The 19,224-nt window shown below is 37.7% G+C and overlaps 1 protein-coding gene across 1 annotated transcript in view; it reads right to left on the reverse strand.

Moving 5' to 3' along the window:
• IL1RAPL1 (interleukin 1 receptor accessory protein like 1) overlaps positions 1 to 19,224 on the reverse strand; it is a 1,416,649-nt gene that overhangs the window by 34,629 nt on the left and 1,362,796 nt on the right. The window contains exons 7-8 of the mRNA XM_023202962.1: positions 10,747 to 10,879; positions 8,291 to 8,436 (exon numbers count right to left, since the gene is read on the reverse strand). Of these exons, the coding sequence (XP_023058730.1) occupies positions 8,291 to 8,436; positions 10,747 to 10,879 (279 nt within the window). The remainder of the gene's footprint in view (positions 1 to 8,290; positions 8,437 to 10,746; positions 10,880 to 19,224) is intronic.

Raw genomic sequence — 19,224 nt, forward strand, 5'->3', positions numbered from 1 at the left:
TTCTTTCTTTCTTTCTTTCTTTCTTTCTTTCTTTCTTTCTTTCTTTCCCTCTCTCTCTCTCTTTCGTTTTTGAGGCATCCCTTTGACCAATAATATGTGGCAGTTCAATTCCATACAATCTCCATCCTTTCTTACCACACTTAATTGACAGCTGAATACAAGTAAGTGTTCAAAAGAGAAAATCAGCAGTATTTACTGTTCACCGTACAATCGTGTTCCTCCTTATGTGATTTGCATAGGCTAGATTCAACCTATTTGCATAGGCTAAAGCATATATGTATATCCATATATATGTTGTTGAGACATTCCTAAGTGTATTTCCTTTTAAAAAAATGAGGTACATAGGAAATGGGTCCAACAGTGAAGGCCCTCTTCATTTAAGAGGTTAATTAGGGCCGGGTGCGGTGGCTCAGGCCTGTAATCCCAGCACTTTGGGAGGCCGAGACGGGCGGATCACGAGGTCAGGAGATCAAGACCATCCTGGCTAACACGGTGAAACCCCGTCTCTACTAAAAATACAAAAAACTAGCCGGGCGAGGTGGCGGGCGCCTGTAGTCCCAGCTACTCGGGAGGCTGAGCCAGGAGAATGGCGGGAACCCGGGAGGCGGAGCTTGCAGTGAGCTGAGATCCGGCAACTGCACTCCAGCCTGGGCGACAGAGCGAGACTCCGTCTCAAAAAAAAAAAAAAAAAAAAAAGGGGGTTAATTATTTGAATACTTGAAGAAAATGCCCTCTTAGACATCTCTCTGAGTAGCAAATATGTTATATAGCACAATTCATTGAACAGGTGAAGCAAGTAACCTCATTAAGAGTAGAGTGTGAGTCCAATGAACCACTGTTCAAATAGGTTCAAAGGTGTTGACCATGTAAAAAGAATGAGGCAATTAATTAAAAACAGTCGCACTGACTGGCTCCACTTAGCTTTCATTCCTTTCTCATGGAAACAGTGAGCTCAACAGAACTAGTTTCTCTTTACCTATTAGAGGCTACCAAGCTAATTGGAAAGATCTATTGTCTGGGCAAGGGCTTTGGTATGCCAGCTGCCGTCCACAGACTAAGGAACTTGATTGAAATTCTAATCTTGAGTCCTACCCCAGGCTAATGAACTGCTTTTTAACAAAGTTCCCAGGTGATTTGTGCATACTGTAAAGTTTGCGAAGCATTGGTCTAGGGGCTTTTAGCTGACTCTCTAAGCATGGAAATACAAGGAACCTAAATTTTGTCAATTCCTATGGTGTAAGAACAGCCATTCCGTTGACCTTCCAGCCACATTTGGTATAATCTTGGAAGGTTTTCAAGATTAAAATATTTGTCCTTCTGTTTTGACTTTCCCTACATTGAGCAGCTTAAGTGTTGACATCATTTCCAGGAAGAGATTGAGTTTTTGATATCTATACTGTAGAGCAGTGGTTGTCACCAGGAGCAGTTTTGACCCCTGGGGACATCTGGCAATGTCTGGAGACATTCTTGGTTTTCATAACTGAGGAAGGTGGTATTGACATGTAGTGGGCAGAAACTAGGAATACTGCTAAATGATCTACAATGCACAGGACAGCCCCCACAACAACAAAGAATTACCAAGCCCAAAATGTCAGTAGTGACAAGATTGAGAAATCCTGCTATAGACAAAGTTTAGATCACTCAGAATACATTTAATCAGCCCATTCATCACATTTACTAAGTGGGTTTGGTACTTTGAAGCATATAAGAGAGAAATACAAGTTAAAGATCTGTATCAAGAATTGAACATTTACTTAAGGAAACAAGTGTAAAACTCAATAAAGCAAAAAAGGACTTGCAGTGACTATAACCATGTATAATTAAATGTTTAAGAGCTTTAGCCCACATGAATGATCAACAGGAATGATTAAAGACTAAAGAGTTTATTATTCTTGGCCCTCCACATTGGTTTTGTCCAGGATCACCCTCTTGTCATTTATTAATTGAGAAAAAAGTTAATCATCAGCAGACAGTGGTCCTTTTCTTTTCAAACAAAGATGTTACTTGGTTATTCTCATTCACAGAGAAGAAAACTGTGTGACCAAAATGGCTAAGAGGCCAAACAATGTTACATAACATACCTCCATATTATAACTGATTAGCAAAAACTAGGATCAAAAGGCCTTCAACAGAATTGCTTGAACCCGGGAGGCAGAGCTTGCAGTGAGCCAAGATCATGCCACTTCACTCCAGCCTGTGCGACAGAGCGAGACTCCGTCTCAAAAAAAAAAAAAAAAAAAAAAAAGCCTTCAAAACATTTCACAGTTGAGGCAGAAAAAATAACTTGGGATTAATCTCATTTAAATAATATACTCTAAGTCTAAGGAAATAGTCAGCTAAAGTGGTTAATAGTGATGTCTGCAACTTTGGTGGCAATCAATAGCCTTGTTGGAATATCCATATCAAGAAGCACACAGGGAGTTGGGCACAGTGGCCACGCCTGTAATCCCACCACTTTGGGAGACTGAGACAGGAGGATCGCTTAAGCACAGGAGTTCAAGACCAGCCTGGGAAACATAGGGAGACCCTGTCTCTACATTTTTTTTTTTTTTTAAATAGCCAGGTGTAGTGGCGTGCACCTGCAGTCCTAGTTACAAGGGAGGCTGAAGCCAGAGGATTGATTGAACCCAGGAATTCAAGGTTGCAGTGAGTCATGATTTCACCACTGTACTCTAGCCTGGGCAACAGAGTGAGACCTTGCCTGTAAAAATAAACATAAATAATAAAAAAAGAAGTGCAGAGGTACAAAATCATTAGTATTGGACAATTTGTGCTACTGGCATTCATAATAGCCTCCAAATATGTTTGGTTATTTGTTTTGGCATCAGTTACCAAGAAAAAAAATGACATTGGAGTCTGCTATTTAGATGTCTTACATAAATGAGGAGCAGAGAGGCCCCCCCATCAACGACAACAAAAAAAACAGTTACAGGTCAAAAGAAAATTTTGACTACAAAATGTCAAATTTTATCCAAGGAGACAATTTGTTGAACTCATTGGCTTTTATTTGGAGATGCTGCAGCAACATTACTAAAATTCCTTAATATTTTGGCACTGCATAAGCTAAGACTCAGTAAAAGTATCCATTTCATCGACATCAGCTCAGCTTTTAATGCGTCATTGTCTTTCTAGGGAAATGCTGCCATACAGGGAGGTAGGAGATTTTCATTTCTGAACAAGGTTTGGCTTTAACATATTCTGAAATCAATGGTCAAAGACGTCAAATGGCCAGTCCCAAAAGAAGTTTGCACCGTTCTATGACCTTACTGTATCTCTCAGTAAATAAATTCACTAGGCAAATACTAACAAGGAGGGGCACATATTACAAGGATGATTCATTACAAGAAGGGTTAAAGGAGTCCACTGGGTTTAAATTCATCTGGCTTTAAAACAATGCATCCTAAATGATGTGCACTTAATTACATTACTAAAGATATTTTTAGGTCTAGGGAGTTTATTGAGCAGGTCTAATTTCTATTGATTACATTCTTTGAAGGGATAAAGAGAGTGCACACAAGAAGTAAAATGGGTTAGATGGGAAATACAGAAAACCTAGATGTTTATTATTATTAACTAGTGCTGAGTCTCTCAGATAGATACTTTGCCAGTTCCCAAACTAATTTTTGATTAATGAATTGCCATATTATTGTAATCCATATAAGTAAATATAACCCTTCAGAGCAGGATTGCTAATGAACATCCCCAATGTGACAGTTTCAAAGTGAAACACTCACTAGCAAGCACAGTCGTATATTAAGAATGTTTAATATCACTGTAATTTAAAAAGTAGTGGATGGCATTACAAATTATATTGGTCCTTATTTCCTGTTCATTTAACTTTATTTTTCATGCCTGTAACTTTGGTTAGCACAAATGCCAGGCACATAGTAGGTTCTTAGTCATCATTAAATGCATGAATACATAAACAAAATAATCCTTTAGGACAGTACATTCAAACCAAAGTAAATTCATTATAAAGTCAAATTCGGAATGGACGGAACAAAATTGCTGGAGCTAAAGCTGACGATTTTGATGAAAGATGAATTAGAATTCAGGGAATTTTTAATGGAACACGGAATTGCTGCATCCTTCATTATGCAGAGTATCACATAGCTAGAGCAAAGAAATCTTGTAATAGCTTGTTAACATTTTTTGGGTGCTAAGTACGTGCCAGACACTGTGATAAGTATTTACACATATGAGTTCATTGAATCCTCACAGCTGCTCTATGTGAGAAGTCTTATTATTATTCCCATTTTATAGAAGAGAAATTTCAGGCTCAAAGTGATTAAATGATTTGCCCCAAATAGCACAGCTAGTAAGAACAGAGTTGGGTTTTGAACACAGCCAGCCTTACTCCTAAGTCCATGCCCTTAACCATTAAGATAATAAACATGTCTGCACTGTGAGGTCATTAAAAATGAGAGTATACACAGAAGGCACAGAGAGTGAAGAAGGAATCTGAGACAGCCTGATGGGTACAAGAGTGTCTAGGCCTGAGGTCGGAGCACAATACTGCTAGGTATCTACCTGGAGTATTGTTTGTGTCAGAGAAATGCAAAAGCAAAAAATGGAGAGAATAGGACAGATCAGAGCTTTGGAGGAAAACCAAAGGTCAATGTTCAGTGCGTGTTGGACAGGCAGTAGCAAGTGTATCTGGGTAAAAGATTCAAAGACTCAGACGTGGACTTCAATCAAGTATGGGCAATAACAAGAACAAGAAATAACGCAATGTCTACTTTGTCAGCGCTTTACTTTGATTATTTTTGAAGCCAGGATCTAATGCTTAAGCTTGCCAGGCCAGGGTCTGGCAAAGAGGATTGAATAGAAGCTTCTGGAAGGAGTGAAGAGTAAGGAGCAGGGCAGTCATAAACCAATATGGCCCATGGGCCTTGCCCTTTCATTCTCTGTCTTTCTCTCACTGCATATTCTAGTGCTCTGTATAGTAAGTGAAATATATCTATATTGCATGTCCGATGAGATTCTGATGAACCTAGTACCTTTTCTGGCTGCAGGAATTGGCAACTTTGGATATTTTCAAGCAAGATTTTTCTATGGTCAAATTTCTTGGTAGATTTTCAGCAGGCTTTCATGGCATTATGATTCTTTTATGCAGATAAAAGGCTGACCCAGAACATAGCCTACCTCAAATGTAGCTGAATTATTTATTATAGTATCCCCTTGGCATTAAGGAAGACACATTTGATACAAGGAAGCAATGTTTCAAAGAATCCATACCACCCATTGGAGGGCTCTGAAATCATTTTATTATGTCAATGATACTGAACAAAAGGTAACAGTGAAGGAAAAATTGCTTAGATAACTTTGGCAAAGGAATGTCCTGGAAGGTTTACCTGTCAGAAGCAATGACAGCTTGTGGTGTACAAGATCAGTATTCAACAAATGTTTGAACATGTCTCTCTAGGGAGGTTTTAAAAGGGAAGACTGTGAAGGCTTATAAGTTAAGGAATTTATGAGTAAATGGCAGAAAAATACAATTAATAGTGAAAGCTCCCAGTTCCTTATCTAAGCCTTAGTATTCTGAGTAATATAGCAACCCACCTGATAATTACACCATTGCTAGCATGACAGACATTTGACTTTTTAGAGACTCCATGATCAAAGACCCAAACCTATCATTTCATATATGCTGTGTGCTGTTCTCCTCAACCTGGCAGGGCTGATGAAGTTCAGGTCATGTCATATGTGAACCAAAGTCCTTTTTTTTCCCCCAAGATTGGTGGGATAGATCATTCCACATAATCATGAGTCCCTCAAGAGCAGGAAATTGCATCCATTCGTGTCTTTGTGAATTGAAGACTCGTTTGCTGCAGCTCTCTTAAAAGGAAGGCATACATTCACTTTAAGAGGGACTTTCGGAATACATGTCTTGGAAGGACTTTTTTTTTTTTTGGCTTGTTAATGCTTTTATTTCTTAAGAATAAATTGCTGTTTGTATAAATGCATATTTGAAAAACATACTAAAAGACTTAAGTATTGAAGAATACTCTAACATTGACCACATTTTTTTAACGTTTAAGAAATCAAATATTACTGGAAACAAATTTCAAGTACTTTTCTTGATTCTTCATTTATTTTTCTAGAAATGGAAGGTTTCATAGCTTTCGGCAACTTATCCTTAAGCTACGTATGCTAAAAATAGCCTGGAGGTTTTTTGACCCCTTCTTGCCTGTGTGCCTCTCTGCAAAAACAGAGCTTTAGTAGCTTTATCCTTAGATACAATTCATTTTTCTTCCCTTCTCCTTTGATTCCTACTTAACTGTCACCCTTCCCTTGCCCTCCCAAAAACTATGTTGTCCAAGTCAACCCATTTTTATGTGCTCTATATCTTCTCTCTCCTAACTCCATTTTTGAGGAATAATTCAAACTCTTTAATTAAAGCACATTCAAGAGAGTGACCAGAAGGGTGAAAGTATTTCGCTAATAAAAATGAAGAATGAGTAAAAGAAGCTAAAGAGGCTGAATCTGGTGAAGTAAAGGTTCGGAGACTCATGGTGACTGTCATCAAACATTTGAAGGGCTGTCTTGGGGAAGAGTGATTAAAAGTACAGAACTAGGGCCAATGGATAGACAGACAATGAAACTGAAATGCTTTCTAACAGATTTTTTCCAAAGATAAAATGGACTTCCTTGAGAGGGAATGTGATCCAGTATAAGCTGATAGATCACTTCAGAAGATGTTATGGCAGGATAAGAAGTTCAATTACACAACACTTAAGTTGCTTTTAACTATGAGAAGCTATTTCTGTACTTGTATATGTATGATATTTCTACTAAAATCCCTTCCTTGATTGGCTATATACTATAGAAAGATACAATCATATTGCTAGCTGCTGCACACCTTTCCCCTTGACTCACATCCCTAAAAAGTAGACTATTTTAATATCATAGTCACCTTGACAACAGAGGTGTCTATTTTAATAGCATTCAGTAATATTATTCAAAGGGAATCTATTGCCCAATAAAGTAGGGGGAACAGCCTTCAACGTTCTCTTTCTTTTCAAACCTCAAAGAGTCTAGGATTAAACACGGGCTTTGAAATTAAAATCATTGTAAATTTGCTGAGTAAGACAACATCAAGAGTGCTTGTTCCAAAGGGTAGAAAGTTTTAACTTAGCATAATGTAGAAAAATATATTTTTCTCTTGTAATATACATAAACAATTTTACTAACAGGAATGACTCACATTTTACAGTTATCTCTTATTTCAAACAATTCAATATAAATTTAAATGCATTTAACCCTATGCAAAAGGTGATGGGGTGCTGTAGAGGCAGAGTTAGCACAACAGACATTGCGCTCAACCACAGCCTATCTTACTTAAAAATGCATTATTATTCATCATGGGAGAATATCGTACATATCAAAGTTATCCAAGGCAGAAACAACATGTCAGAAAATACTGCAGTGGGGAATTCACCAGACAGTTCTTACACTAAAGGAGCAACCTTCCCATAAGAAACACAATCTTTGACTTAAAACCATTTAGTTGTTGTTGTTGTTGTTGTTTAAAGAAACTAGTATCTATTTCTTTTCTTTTTCTTTTGTTTTTTTTTTTTTGGAGACAGGGTCTCACTTTGTCACCCAGTCTGGAGTGCAATGGCGCCATCTCCCGATCTCCGCTAACTGCAACCTCCACCTCCCAGGCTCAAGTGATTCTCCTCCCTCAGCCTCCCAAGTAGCTGGGATTACAGGTTCGCACTACTACTGCCAGCTAATTTTTATATTTTTAGCAGAGACAGGGTTTCACAATGTTGGCCAGGCTGGTCTTGAACTCCTGACCTCAAGTGATCCACCTGCCTTGCCCTCCCCACAGTGCTGGGATTACAGGTGTGAGCTACTGCACCCGGCCCCTAATATCTATTTCTAGTAATAATAAATAGCATTTAATGACTTTCCTTGTATAGGCTCTGTCAAGCCCTTCACATTTTTTGTCTTATTTTATTCTTACAACACACTGAAGAGTTGATACTATTATTTTCCCCATTCTATATATCAGAAAACTAAAGCTTAGGGAAGTTAAATGTTTTGCCCAAAGTTATACAGTTGGTATTAAAGAGGAGCAAGGGATCCAAATTTGATTTTAGAGACTGAGTTACTCACCCATCTACTGTGCTGTTTGCCTTGGTGGCTCTAATGCAAATATGATTATTTTATTTAGGAGAACTTTGTGGAGAAAAACGAAATTGAATTTGTTTCTTGGTTCCCAATGATTTTTTCGCCCATCATACATTCAGCTGACCACTCAAGCTTAGAAGGTTACACTCACCTCGTTTATGAAGGAGAACACTGGCGTGTCGACGTCCATTTCCATTTTCAACATAACAGGAGTAATTTCCCAAGTCACCTTCTTCCACAGAGTCCACAATTAATGAGATGGAAACTTCCTGTTCCCCGAGATGCTCCTTAAGAATTCTAAAATATAAAGCGACAAAACAAAACAAATATCCACACAAACAGACACATACACAAACAAGAAAGAAAGGTAGATGAATCCGAATCTGATGTAAAAATACCTACGAAATCTGTGCTTCAAATTTGGCTATGAATTGATGCTATGTTAATTAAATTATATCCTGCCCTTTTCTTCTTCACTTCTAATGAGGAAGCTTGTCTTTGTAGATGTTAATGAAGTTGCAGTTAATTATCTCCCTTAGCAGGACAATCACACTGTCATAATAAAGAGGTGAGAAAGACCTTGAAGATAAAGTTTATAATTTGCTTTCCCTTTAAGAACAAATATTATGTAAGTTGAGATAAAAATTCTAATGTCTCAGGCTGAAGGCCTAATTACATGTCAGGTTAATTTTTTAAAAAAGAAAGAAAAAAAATTTCTGAGCTATTTTGACATTTCAGTTGAAATTTTCAGTCTGACTTCTGTTAATGATACTAACAAATTGCCTGTTTTTGAAGAAATGCGAAATTATAAACCTGTAGACTAAAAGTTCTGGTACAGTACTTAACTCTGACATTTAAAATTGATGGTAAATGCTCACTAACCTCGTTGTCATCTCTGTTCAACATTTTTAAATGCAGAATTAAAGTAAACTACCTTTCTAGAAACTTCCCTGAACATACACAAAGCCAGAGGGGGCAAAAGTTAGGAGGTTAATTGTCCTTCATTTATTTTAGCATTTCATAGACCATGAGTAAAAGATAAGAGTGAAGTTTTAAATACGAAAAACAGCAGAGAAATGTTTCAGTACATATTAGACAATTGTCCATTTAGCCTTCTGGAATCCCACTGGGGCATTCCAGAGTACAATATTCTTATGTATTTGTTGCCAGAAAGAAGGTCCCAACAGAAATAACTTTATGTGACAGTTTCATATGTTTTTTTTTTCTATTGAAAATCATTTTCTCTTTTACCTTTGATAAAGTTTTAAAAGCCTTGACATTTAGAATGGGGGACCATGATTTAAATGTTTGTATATACCCAGAAGACGCAATCTTTAGATGGGAGGATGTTTAGAAGTAATCGTCATTTTGATGTAGTTGTAACTTACTTATTATTATTGTTCTTGCCTATTTATATTATGATTAAAAATAAATATCCATGCCCAAGCATAATTATAGTCAGCATTGAATATATTTACACTTAAATGAATAAATAAGTAAACACATTTAACAAAAAAGGGGCTTAGGCATTATGACTTCAAATATTTTCATGTTATCATTCCCACTATACAAATATTTTGACCTTAAACTCAGACTAAGAAAGGTGATAAAAACATTTTGTGTATCCTTATCACTACCATCAACAGCTTCTATTCCACTTGGTGGCTCAAATATGTAAAAATACATAAAAGGAAATGATAGAGAATGTGTTTGCTTGAGTTTTTTTTTTTTTTTTTTTTGAGACAGTTTCGCTCTTGTCACCCAGGATGCAGTGCAATGGTACGATCTGCGATCACTGCAACCTCTACCTCCCAGGTTCAGGCGATTCTCCTGCCTCAGCCTCCCAAGTAGCTGGGACTACGGGTGGCCTGCCACCATGCCCAACTAATTTTGTATTTTTAGTAGAGACAGGGTTCGCCATGTTGGCCAGGCTGGTCTCGAACTGCTGACCTCAGGTGATCCGCCCACCTCGACCTCCCAAAGAATATTTTTTTTTAAAAGGTCTCATATACAAAAAGTACACTAACACATATTCTATATTTTATGGTATTTTGATCTCACAGTATATATATATATGTTTTTTTTCAGACAGAGTCTCACTCTGTTGTTCAGGCTGGAGTGCAGTGGCAGAATCTTGGCTCACTGCAGCCTCTGCCTCCCAGGTTCAAGTGATTCTCATGCCTCAGCCTCCCAAGTAGCCGGGATGATAGGCACGCACCACCATGCCTGGCTAATTTTTGTATTTTTAGTAGAGACAACATTTCTCCGTGTTGGCCAGGCTACTCTCAAACTCTTGGCCTCGAGCAATCCACCCAATTTGACCTCCCAAAGTGCTGGGATTACAGGCAAGAGCCACCACGCCCAGCCACACTCAGTATATGGCTTAACGAAACAATCCTCGTTATTTTTCTTAAATTCTTTGCAAATGACATTCATGTTTTGCAATTCTATAGTAAGTCTCTTACCAGTGTTTTGTTTCTTAATCATTAAATTTTTTATTATGATAATAGTAAAACAACAAGAAAAAACCCTTTCAGCTTACTTTCTATTCACTAACGGACTAAATGTTAATCTTGACTGTACGAGTTAAAAGAAAAAAAAAATTACCTAATGTCACTTTCCCAAACTCGATTTTCATCCAGATCTTCAATAAACTTTTCTCCTTTCATCCAGTAAATTAAAGGACTGACATCTCCGCTGTACCCAAAGAAAGCTCTGCAAGTTAGATTAGCAGAGTCACCTGCAGAGAGAAGTGATAGAAAAGTGTCAAAAAACTATTTGTTCACACTCATTTTAGGCAAACAGACAGGTAACATTTTGATCACTTTTCATTGATTTAATAAAATATCTTTCTAAAAGAAAAATTTTTCCGGGATTTTCAAACTTTGTCAAATTGATAGAATGTGTGTTTTCGACAACCTGGCTTGTTTAATGGAATGTGAGTTACTTATAAAATTTCCAAGAGGACTAGTCAGCTATTGTATAGAACATTTTTCCAATTTGGTTGGCCTGATGTTTTCTCCTGATTAGCTTGAGGTCATGAATGATTGCGAAGGATACCACAGAGGTGATATGCCTTTCTCGAAACATGATATCAAAGGGTACATAATGTTGCTAATTATAAGATTTTATAGGGCAGATAGAAGGTGTTTCTCGGTCTTGAATGTGGGAAATAGAAAATCTTTGGCTGCAAAGGCAAAGGAACCATCAATCCGAGATCCTAAGAGAATGCTATTAAAATATTTTTAATTCATAAAGAAAACATTTGAATTAAAGAAGCTAACACATACTCAAGTAGAAAAACAAAAAAACAAATAAAAATCATGATAATAAATGTTTGGGATTTTCATTACAGGTAAAATGGATTATACTACTGTGAAGATTAGTTTATTTCAATATGCTACTTAGAATGTTTTAATGGTGAATACAGATTGGTCAATTCTTTAATAAGGTAAACTGAAGTCTCTGTCTAAAAGGTGGAAGTAAATTTAATGCCCATAGAAAGTAAAGTTTATTTCTGGATATTTTATGCCACTTTACAAGCAACTGGCTTACTCAAGCTTCAGTCAGCATTAGAGAACTGAAATATTCCAGTAGATAGTAGTTTTAAGATCTTGCTACCACTAAATGGAACCAGAAATTGAGGGATAAGATGGGGTCTTATAAGTCTGGATTGGGGCAAAGGAACTCTCAGGGATTGGCACCACGTGAGGGGCTGAAAATGAAAAAGCAACACCTTTGCTGGCATTTGAAGTAAGCAAACTCTCAATTTGTGGTAGCCATAGATACTTAAGAATATTACCAGAGGGCCCTGAGAACTCTGTGATCCTAAGGACCAAGGAAGGAGGTTTCCTTAAAGAGTACTGGAAGCCTCAGAGCTAAGCTATGAGTTGAAAGTATATATTTCTTGAAATTTTGCTTATGAGAGACTCTACAGTACAAACAGAGAAAAGCAGAATGCACTTACATGTATTCTTTCTAAACTAGGGCATGAGTATCTGCAACTTAATTCTATAAGTTCTACAATGACAACATTTTTATAGGATAAAATTAATCATATTCTCTTATTTATGTTCATTGTTTAAGAATACTTCATGAAAATTATTGCTCTTCTAATATGTCTAATATGGCATGACATAGCCTTCTCTATTTTAGCTTATGTCTGCATGTTCTCTAAGAGATTCCTCACAGACTTGGATTCCCCTGCTCCGGTCCCCCCAGAGACGGAGTCTTTCTCTGTCGCCCAGGCTGGAGTGCAGTGGTGCGGTCTCAGCTCACTGCAACCTCTGCCTCCCGGGTTTAAGCAATTCTCCTGCTCAGCCTCTGGAGTAGCTGGGATTACAGGCGCACGCCACCATGCCCGACTAATTTATTTTTGTATTTTTAGTAGAGACGGGGTTTCGCCTTGTTGGCCAGGCTGGTCTCGAACTACTGACCTTGTAATCTGCCCACCTTGGCCTCCCAAAGAGCTAGAATTACAGGCGTGAGCCACCACGCCCGGCCGGATTTTTTATTTAATAGTCATCACTGATAACCAGATAACGCAAGTCCAGAAAATACCTACAAACTTTTAAGAGGCAAACTGAGGCTCCAAGGTTTCTTTATTATTAATCTTTGTACAGAAATATTTTAGTATAAAATTCCCTCTCCTTTAGAGAATATTTACATTACAAAATGAATAAATGCCAATTCCATTGATTGGAAATCAATCGCATATTTCTACGGCAAGTGTCAACCAACATTACAAAACAACTTCAAATCAAATATTCTTTGTCTTTACATTTTTATAAGAGCGCTGTTTTTTTTTTTTTCTTTTGCACCAGGACTATCTATTACAGTGCCAAGGTAGTCACGAATTCAACAATAAGTCTTTAAAAACTACCTAGTATGCTGATTAACACTATATGCTAACGGAATCAAGATGTGTTACAGTTTAAAAATGTATGTATCCATAATTTACACCATCTGTCTGTCAGAAGACCAAGTTTCAGTTTTTAGGTAGGACTTAATGCCTGGAACTCATAAATAGAACTCTCCAGGTATTGCCTAATTTTCCATTACAATTTTAGTAAATATGAGAACTCATAAATAACGAATAAGGAATCTGACAATCCTTAGCAGAGAGGCCAATTGACCTCCTCATTGGGACCTGAATTACTGTCTCACATCACCCTCCTTTCTTTCCCACATCAACTGTGAAATTCATTTTTATTCACATTTTTTTTCATGATTTTATAATTATTCATTTCTTTTACCTGCAGGCTTTGTGCTGCCACTCCTAAAAAATGGCTCCTGAACCCATGTAAGAAGCAATTTGCTTTCTCAGCCATCTTGGTTCACCTGTTCTTTCACTACTCCACCCTGCCTGGGGCTCCAGTACTGAGTGCATCTACAGTGCTACGGGGACACCTAGGAGAACTCTAACCAGTCTTGAGATGGGCTTGCTGTGGGTCAGACAGTGAAATTCAAGGAAGGAATAGAAGAGGGTGGAGAGAAGAATAGAAAAACACACTGGACAGAGACGAAAGAGCGTGAGTGAGAAAAAGCCTGGGGACTTCGGGGAAAATAAAATAATTTTGAAGGGGCTGAAGCTCAAGTGTAGATGAGGGGCAAGTAGAGGGAAGATTAGGGGAAGAATAGAGCCCTGATGACGCAAGAGCAGGAGCAGCACTGTTCTACGTATGGCATGTGGAAAATTTGACACTTTCATTTCAGGGCAATGGAAAGTTGAGGAAAGGTTTCAAATAGGAGACTGACGCAATCGCATCTCTATTCTAAAGAGATCAATCTTACTGTATTTTCAAAATTGAGATTGGATCAGACAGAATCAAGGATTGCGAATGCTACAATATTCTGGGATCACACAAGGAATAAGCACTGCAAAGATCAGATTATTTCCACATAATTTCTTAAGGTGATAAAGCATAGGTGGTAGCAGTAACTACAGAACATTCTGCTTTTTATCAACGTGATAATAGGGAACCTCTTAAAGCAGACATTAACTAGGAAGCCTGTTAAGGCAGAAAATATATAATATATATGTAATATAATTATTTATATAGATACATTCTCTCTCTCTATATATAAATATATATATATCAATCACTGGGTCACCCACACAGAAAGAGAGAGAGATCTGGGAACTGCCAGTTGCTTCTCAATACGGGCAGAAGAAAAAGTCAATTTGAGCAGTGCGTTGTTCTGTGAAGAGGTTTTTCAGTGGTTTCTGTGTGGCTAAGCAAAGTTACCACTTCCCTTCTTATGCATTGCTCTGCTCACAGCCCAGACACTAGGAGTTCAATGGAGTCAATCCTGAGAACAGACCAGGTGAGGTCAAGCTCATACCTGAGTCTCTAACCAGGGGCCTAACTGTTGTGGAGAAAAGCTGGATTCACCAGGTACTATTTATTTGGAAAAAGGGATTGATCACACCTGTTTCAGAGAGCGTTCACATTGGAATCCAACTGCGTATTACCTTGTGTTTGAAAGTGGGAATGAAGGACTATTATCTCTTCCTCTGAGTTTGAGTAAGAACCAAGAGTTGATAGAAATTCATGGGGCAGGGTGGAGCATAGGAATAAGTGATGTATGTCCACGGAATAAGGGCAAATAAGGATTAAAAAGGACAAATAGTAGTTATGAAAGTAATAAATGATGGGACTGTGTTTGCACCTTGGGCCAATGAACTAGGACATGCCAATTACACAACAGGTTTTTATCATCTGAATTTTGGGAGTCACCCATTCATATTCAAATCATTTTATAGTCTCATGCTTTTATTTAAGACTATATTCTTTGCTTTAAATTCTCATTTTCACGTAATACACACTTCATCCATTAAATCCAATTCAAATGGCACTTCTTCAAAAATGCAGGCCTGCACTTTCAAAAAATACTCATTTAGGCCGGGCGCGGTGGCTCACGCCTGTAATCCCAGCACTTTGAGAGGCCAAGGTGGGTGGATCACAAGGTCAGGAGCTCGAGACCAATCTGGCCAATATGGTGAAACTCCATCTCTACTAAAAAGTACAAAAATTAGCCGGGCGTGGTGGCAGGTGCCTGTAATCCCAGCTACTAAGGAGGCTGAGGCAGGGGAATAGCTTGAACCTGGGAGGCAGAGGTTGCAGTGAGCTGCGAACACACCACTGCACTCCAGCCTGGGAGACAGAGCGAGACTCCATCTCAAAAAAAAAAAAAAAAAAAAAAATTGTCATTTAATTTTTCTTCCTCCTTCTCTTCTCCTTGCTCCATAGACTTCGGAACATATCTCTGTTTTATCATAATATAGTCCTTTCAGTATCTGCTTTGCTCACATATCTAGCCCAGCAACTTCACTATGCTTTCCCCAAAGGCAGAAATTATATCTTTATTTACCTTCGTATTACCAAGACCCATTACAGCATCTTGAATATATTAAGAACTCAATACATAATCTCAAATTAATGAATAACCTGCTTAATATCTTCTGAAATTTCATGTCACCTTGTTTCCCTTTTTTAAAGCTTCATTAATTAAAGGCTACATGTCTACATGTCTCCACAGGCCAAATTTATCGTGTAAACTAGGCTTCACATTGCAAGTACAGAGCCTCCTCATTCAGGTATTATTTCAGTGGTATTATTCCATACCAGCTTGCAAAGGTCAGTTACCACATTTTCAGAAATTCTGTGAGCAGGTTGTTAAGCACAGTCATTGAAAATTAAATTATAGAAATACAAATAAACAATATTAAAAAAAAAACAATAGATACTCAAAAATTCCTAATTATTTTGCTACATTTCACCATTTATTCATTCATTCACCTTTTGAGATTGTTTACAACTATAGTATCTGTATGGTGGAAATACTACACAATAGTGTACTACCGCACATCTCTTCTCAACTATATGTTTAATGACATTATGTTGGTAGCTTGAAAAAGACCATGGGGGGAAGTATTTACCCCATACATTGGCAAATGCTACAAATCAGGCTATGATTTATTGTTCTGTTGACTGACTGCACTTAAAACATGATAGGGAAAATGTTAATAATGCAGGTTAAATTAAAAGTGTGTCATGTCTATAGCTGCCATATTGGGAATAGCACAAACATCAAGAAAATATTCTCCCATTAAAATTTGATTCAGCAAAGACATCATTTACATCATTGATGAGTGAGTAAAGTTCTGACATGCAACTCCATTGTTTTATTAGCTAAGGTAAACAAAAAATATCAACTGTATGCATGACAGAAGTACATTTAGAGAGCAAACTGTTAAACATTCACCAGATGCTACTGTCTATAAATGTTTTTTACATACATAGTATGCATATTTTAATAGCTTTATTGAGATACAATTCACATACCATGAATATGTACAATTCCATGGTTTTCTCTATATGCACAGAATTGTACAATCAGAACCACAGTCAATTTTAGGACAATTTTAGGATCACCCCAAAAAGGAACCCTGTACCAATTGCCAGCCACTCTACATTTCAGCCCTCAGCAACCATGAATCTACTTCTACTTTCTGTCTCTATGGACATCTGCTATAAATGGAGTCATACAATATGTTGCCTTTTATGTCTGGTTTCTTTTGCTTACTTTAATGTTTTCAAGGTTTATTCCTGTTACAGCATGTATCAATAATACCCCATTGTGTGATTATATCCCACACACTGATTTTGTTTATCCATTCATCAGGTGATGAACATTTGGGTTGCTTCCACTTTTTGGCTATTGTGAATACTGCTGCTAAGTTTTTGTGTGGATATACGTTTTCATTTTTCTTGGGTATATACCTAGGAGTGATGCTGCTAGGCCATAAGACAATCTTACATTTAAATATTTGAAGAAATAGCAAACTGGTTTTCAAGGTGGCTGTGCCATTTTACATTCCCGCCAGCAATGTATGAGGGTTCCAGTTTCTCTACAGGCTTGTCAACACTTGTTAGTATCTGTTGCTTTGATTATAGCCGTCCTAGTGAGAATGAAGTAGGATCTCTTTGTGGTCCCTTACATTCATATTAAACCAAAATTTTATTATTAAATATAGCTATTTTGCTAATCACCAGTACTGTTCAAAATTATGAAAACATTATCAAGATAAAACGGCTTCTTTTTTTTTTTTTTTTGAGACAGAGTCTCGCTCTGTCGCCCAGGCTGGAGTACAGTGGCTGGATCTCAGCTCACTGCAAGCTCTGCCTCCTGGGTTGATGCCATTCTCCTGCCTCAGCCTCCCGAGTAGCTGGGACTACAGGCGCCACCACCTCGCCCGGCTAGTTTTTTGTATTTTTTTTTAGTAGAGTCGGGGTTTCACCATGTTAGCCAGGGTGGTCTTGATCTCCTGACCTCGTGATCCGCCTGCCTCGTGATCCACCCGCCTCGGCCTCCCAAAGTGCTGGGATTACAGGCTTGAGCCACTGTGCCCAGCCCAAAACGGCTTCTTATTGGATCGTAGCATGTAATTGTCAACATCATACCTAAAATGCTTTTTATTTACCTACTTTTGTGTTATAAACATTATAATGAATTTATAAAATGTATAATGATTATAAAATCAGACTATATTTTTATTTGGCAATTTTCAGGAACTAAATAAATTATTGGAGGCTTACTTTATTAGGAAATACTGAGAATATTTAATTCCAAATATTTAAAAGCAAACATATGTTGAACAAGAATATACAATGGGACTCATAGTATCATCTCATTTAAATTCCATAGAATTATGCCTACAAGCATTATTTTTTTTTCACATTTTTACTTTCATTTCAGGGGTACATGTGCCGGTTTGTTATATAGATAAATTACATGTCACAGGAGTTTGGTGTACAGATTATTTCATCACCCAGGTTATAAGCATGGTATCTGGTAGGTAGTTTTTCCATCCTCACCCTCCTCTCACCCTCTACCCTCCACCCTCAAGTACACCTGTATTATGTCCCCAAGGTTTAGCTTCCACTTATAAGTGAGAACATGTGGTATTTGGTTTTCTTTCCCTTCATTAGTTCATTTACAATAATGGTCTCTAGCTCCATCCATGTTGCTGATATCATTCTTTTTGATGACTGCATAGTATTCCATGGTGTATATAGACCACATTTTCTTTATCTAGTCTACCACTGATGTGCATCTAGGTTGATTCCATGTCTGCTATTGTGAATAGTGCTGCAATGAACATATGCATGCATGTGTCTTTATGGTAAAAAAAAATATATATTCCTTTGGGTATATACCCAATAATGGGATGCTGGGTCCAATGGTAGCTCTAAGTTCTCTGAGAAATCATCAAACTGCTTTCCACAGTGGCTGAACTAATTTACATTCTCACCAGTAGTATATAAGTGTTCCCTTTTCTTCACAACCTTGCCAGCATCTGTTATGTTTTGACTTTTTAATAATAGCACTGAATCTTTCAATTGTTTTGGGCAGTATGGCCATTTTAACAATAATGATTATTTTTATCTCTGAGTGTAGAATGCTTTTCCATTTGTTTGTGTCATCACTGATTTCTTTCAGCAGTGTTTCGTCATTGTTGTTGTAGAGATCTTTCACCCTCATGGCCAGCTGTATTTCTAGGCATTTTATTTTATTTTTTGTGGCTATTGTGAATGGGATTGCGTTCTTGATTTGGCACTCAGCCTGGATGTTGTTGGTATATAGAAATGTGCCTACTAGCATTCTTTTCAGTTTTTTTGTTTGTTTGTTTGTTTGGAGACAGAGTCTCACTCTGTTGCTCAGGCTGGAGTGCAGTGAAACAATCACCGTTCACTGTAGCCTCAATCTCCCGAGCTCAAGCAATCCTCTCACCTCATCCTCCTGGGTAGCTGGAACTAAGGCATGTGTAACCATGCCTAGCTAATTTTTTGAGACAGGGTCTAGCTTTGTCACCCAGGCTAGTGTGCCTAGCTAACTTTTATTTTATTTTAAAATAGAGACAGGGTGTCCCTATGATGTCCAGGCTAGTCTCAAACTTCTGGGCTCAAACAATCCTCCCACCTTGGCCTCCCTAAGTGCTGGGATTACAGGCATGAGCCACTGCACCTGGCTAGCATTATTTTCATATGATAATGTTTTTGAAGTTTTACTAATGCAATA

This window comes from Piliocolobus tephrosceles, chromosome 12 (genome assembly GCF_002776525.5).
Source record: "Piliocolobus tephrosceles isolate RC106 chromosome 12, ASM277652v3, whole genome shotgun sequence".
Taxonomy (NCBI): Eukaryota; Metazoa; Chordata; class Mammalia; order Primates; family Cercopithecidae; genus Piliocolobus; species Piliocolobus tephrosceles.